This window comes from Aplysia californica, unplaced genomic scaffold (genome assembly GCF_000002075.1).
Source record: "Aplysia californica isolate F4 #8 unplaced genomic scaffold, AplCal3.0 scaffold00002, whole genome shotgun sequence".
Lineage (NCBI taxonomy): Eukaryota > Metazoa > Mollusca > Gastropoda > Aplysiida > Aplysiidae > Aplysia > Aplysia californica.
In genome coordinates this window covers 1,469,380-1,474,174 of record NW_004797272.1, presented here as the reverse complement: position 1 = coordinate 1,474,174, position 4,795 = coordinate 1,469,380, and the positions used below count along the sequence as shown (strand labels likewise).

The 4,795-nt window shown below is 40.9% G+C and overlaps 1 protein-coding gene across 1 annotated transcript in view; it reads right to left on the bottom strand.

The window, feature by feature from the left end:
• Positions 1–1,138: 1,138 nt before the first annotated feature.
• Positions 1,139–4,795, bottom strand: part of LOC101852060 (yolk ferritin) — a gene marked incomplete in the record, with an annotated part of 23,345 nt that continues 19,688 nt past the window's right edge. Inside the window, 1 exon segment of the mRNA XM_005089069.3 lies at positions 1,139–1,440. Coding sequence (XP_005089126.2) covers positions 1,294–1,440 — 147 coding nt within the window.

Genomic DNA, 4,795 nt, shown 5'->3' with positions numbered 1-4,795 from the left:
ATATATAGGCTTCTACTTCTAGGCAAGAAAGGCGCGTGTGAGAAAAACGTGCGGGCCGCACTAATGCTTAACTTTGATGTAAAGTAGGACCGCAAAATATCGTTCGCGGACCTCAAGTGGCATGTGACTGAGATCACTGCTCTAATTATGGTTGTGGGTCAAAACATTGTACAACGAACATGAAGATTTAATTCGTGCTCAATTTGCATTTGTATGATAATGATACGCTTAAATGATACCAATATTAAAGGTGTAGCGATTTTTTTTTCGTCGACCGCGTTTAATTAAGTTAGTTTAAATCAAGATAAGATGAAATCACCTAGAATAGTTTAATCTTTTCAGATCTTTGCATACGGGTCTACAAGTGGGACGACCAATATAATCTAAAGGCCCATTCATAATATAGAGGTCACTGCAAATTGAGGTCCTAACACGTTTTCTTTGTTGCAACCTGAAAGCGGATTTTAAAAAAATAATAGGAGATTACAGCTTAAATCTACAGCTAAATAATTTTTTGAAAATTGACACATTATATTCCTCAACATCATGCCTGAGAAATACTGTCCAACAGAATCAGATGGGGTGAGTACTTTTCGAGACTCACTGGGAGACATCTCGACAGCCGTGGAATGAAATCTTCAAGTTCACGAATCTGAAGTGTGGGGGCAAAGTGATTTTTCTGTCTCAAAATGAGCAATTGTTGGAGAGGTTACTGTTACTTTTTTTTGGTGATCCAGTGTATGCACTCAAAGAGCCCAAATAGAGAATAATAATCATTTTAAAAAAATAACAGGAACAAGATTTAAAAAACATATTTTACTTGGTCGCTGGCCTGAAGAGTGCAATGCATAGTTCCGCGAACACAAGTAAACTATAAATGAGCTATCTTTTTTTTAAAACGCCGACAGACGACACAAGTGAACAATCAATAGATCTTATTACCTCGTTCCTTTTCTTACTTGACTTTTTTTTTAAATTTTGGTTTTCCAACGGGCCTCGTTTTCAAAATGACTTTCGTGATTTGTAAAATGTTAGAGTAAGCTATCGACCCCCCCCCCCTTCCCTCTTTAAAAAGCATAATAGTACAAATTTAAAAACAAAGAAAAAAGAGGAAAAACAAAACCATAAAGTACAAACATAAACGAACAAAAACGACTTTTTTATTGATGAAAAACAAAATGTTAAAATAGAGCAATAAGAGAAAGGGCTTGCGAAATCTTGTTTCCTTTTATTTTTAGTGCAACATGCACAGCTTTTTCTTTTTAATCCAAAAGGATAATTCTTCGGCGTGGTTTAGGAGCTGAGCTCTTTGTCCATGAGGTATTCACCCAGCGGATAATCTTCCTCGGCCTTGTATGCCCTCAGCCTGTGCAGCAGATCCGCTGTCGACTTAATGTTCTCTATCTGAACCTCAGCATAGTCTTCCAGGTAGTGCTTGGACTGAAAATAACACAATTATCTATTACAGTGGAAACCATATATAACAGGCCCGGTAATAACAGGGATCCGGTAATAACAGGGATCCGGTAATAACAGGGATTTTTTAAATCCCCGATTTTTCCTACTCTTTGTCTCTATTAAAAGTTATCGGCAATAACAGGGCCTCATCGGAGCCTAACCGGTTATAGCAGGGGCAAAGGCTCGTTAACAACATGTAAAAAGTAAGAGAGAGAGAGAGAGAGAGAGAAACGCAGTGATGGAGAAAGCCCATGCAAGCCATGCCAATGCACGCACACGCAGCGTGTGAAACGAGAGAGGGCTGCGGTGTGCTGCAGACCTCGATCTAGCCCGAAACCTAGCTACACGCATTCCTACTGTCACCAACGATGTCAAGCGCAAGAGAAAATGCCTTTCAATTGACCAAAAAAACAACTAAAGAAATAATCCAGGCTGTTGACAAAAAGTTGAAAAAGCAAGCTCCAGTGGCAGAGATTTGTCGTCAGTTCGACATTCCACAAGGGTCAATTCACACCATTACCATGGATAGAGAGAAGGTAGCGGCAGCATACTCCAATGGAAAGTTTGCTCTGGATCGAAAGAAGATGAGACTACCCGATGCAGAAGAGCTTGTTTAAGGAGGCAAGGAGAAAGTTGGTGCCAAAACCCCTGTTCGTGGGTACTTGTGCCAAGGGCAACTACCTATGAATAAGTACAGCTGGATTAGTCCACAAATGCTTATTTTCCTTGCATTTCTGATTTAACAGGGATCGGATATAACAGGACATTTTCTCTACTCCCACCTTCCCTGTTATATCAGGTTTCCACTGTATATAATATATGGCAATATAGTCCCACAACTATAATCTATAATGCCTCCTTTTTTTTGCAACAGCATAAGGTCATTATTATGAGCGAGCAGGACACAGTAAAATGATTTTCAGTGGGAAGGAAATTTTGAATTTTGCCCAGGTGGCGGCTGAAGCCTACTCTTATCGATTTAGGATCACCAAGGGATCTTTAACTTGCGCAACTTGCACACCTTGAACACAGGACCTCCGAGATTTTTCGCCCTTTTCCGAGAAGGCTAGGTGCAGACAGATCTTTCCTACCAGAAATCAGGGGTATGGCTGAAAGACAGCAGTAATAAGGAGCCAAGGAGTAGCAGTAGAAATGCTACAGAAAGATTCAGGAGTCCAGAGGAGGGGGGCACAGGAGGTGAGGGGGGGGGGGGAGGGCAGAAAGTGGAGACGGAAACAGATGACAGAGCATTGTCGGAGAGCAGGAGAGGAGGGGAAAGGAGACAATTTTAGAGAAGAACATTTTTCAGTCGCTACCCGGATTCGAACCCGTGACTTTTGAATGAAAGGTATTCACCTTAACCTCTAGGCCTCGAGAGCCCCCGGGGTGTGGTTGATAACGCCTCCGTCAACATAATGCATAATGTACGCAGATCACGCAGGAGGTGGGCTACGTCTGTTCTGATTGTCAGAACCAGCCTTATTTATGTGAGATATTAATAAACCTCATGAAATGTTGACTAGAAGTAGACGTACGGTGCACATCTCTCATGCTAAAGGTATCGGGTTCGAACCTGCTCCGCACCAGTATGTCCAGTTATATCTTCTTCATCCCCCCTCCTCCTCCTCCTCCTCCTTTTTTCTCCTCCTCCTCCTCTTCCTCCTGCTCCTTCTTCTTCTTCTTCTTCTTCTTCTTCTTCTTCTTCTTCTTCTTCTTCTTCTTTCTCCTGGGAAAAAAAGCAAAAATATCTCACTGACCGTAAGTCTCCTTTCTCCACACCCCTGATCTTAAGGTAGGCAAGATCGCGCAACGTATCTTCCCCGATAAAGACGAAAAATCTCGGAGCTGTCGTGTACATGTTTGCACGTTAAAGATCTCTTGGTTGTAGAAAGTCATTTAAAGAGTAGGCCGCTAGACCACCGAGGCAATATCTTTTTAAATTATAAAAGTAATCCCTACCGTAAAAAGATATCCCTGATTCCAAAAGCATTGACCATATATCTCCAGAAGGACGCTAAGATCTGAACTATACTACTCCCCTGTACCTACTTCTCAGGCAAAATTATTTTTATCATGGATTTTGCTTTAAGATCGTTTGTCAAGATTCAAAGGGCAAACATTCACACCCTAGGAGATGGACGGAGTATTCGATAAGATTAAGACTATTTTCCGGTTTGAGAATGCACCTCACAACTTTTGGCACACTTCCTTGCGAGGTAAGACATCTAAACATGACGCCCAAAACGACAAGGAAAAACAACAAATTGTCGTATAATCAATATTATAATTTTTCCTTGCCAATTTGTGAAATATATTTTACCAGCGTCTGTATTGTAGTTACCAGACACTTCGACGTCGCCCTCAGAAAACGTGAGTTCGATTCCGGAGGAAAGTGGAGGTTTGGGGGGGGGGGGGTTATTGAGTCTCATTGTCTATCAGTTAGTATGTTGTACAGCTCTCGGCCCGTGTTGACCTTGAGAGTCAGGGTCGAAGCAATCCATCCCCACATGATATAAATAGCAATTAGTGTCGATGGAAGTGTAAACCACCTGCAGGCACAATTTTGTACAAACTTGATGTAGACCTTTAGTAATAGTATGAACTAAACGACTCTAGAACCAAAATACGAGGAAGAGCTAATATTACATCCACCATTTCTTTAGTAATCTACCATGGCGGTAACTACGCAGCTGTTGTTAGCCTCACGATAGACACCAGGAACTTTGTTCACATTCTAATAATTTCTAGCTCGTCTTGGGATGTTCCACATAAGCTCGGTGTTGCTTTTAGCAACCACATGATCTGCCTTTCAGGTAACTTGTTTAACGGGTAGCAAGGGCTTTTGAGGTCAATACCTGACCCCTTTACAAAACCAAACAAAAACACCCCCCCCCCTGGAACAACCCAAAAACAAACAACAAAACAAAAAAATAAAAAAACAAAACAACGAAACCACAGCAGACAAACAACCTCCAAAATATAAAAAACCAACAAAACAACAATAACAACAACAACAACAAAAACAAAACAACAAACCAAACCACCCCTTCAAAAAAGAAAACAAGACAAAACACCAACAAAAATAAAAAAGAATCATCAGCACTACCCCCTCCTCACAAACAATATCCACAGATAAAAACAAACTCCCCCAAACGTAGGAAACACTGACACAACAAACATCAATAACAAATAGCATTTAAAAAAGCAATCAATCTACAGTAGTTCCTTTGGTGTCTGTACTAGTATTGCCTAAGGCAAAGTGTAACTAACTTCATAGAAAAAAAAGTAATTTATATCCCAACCTTCCCCCCCCCCCTTTCCTAAAAAAAACTAGAAA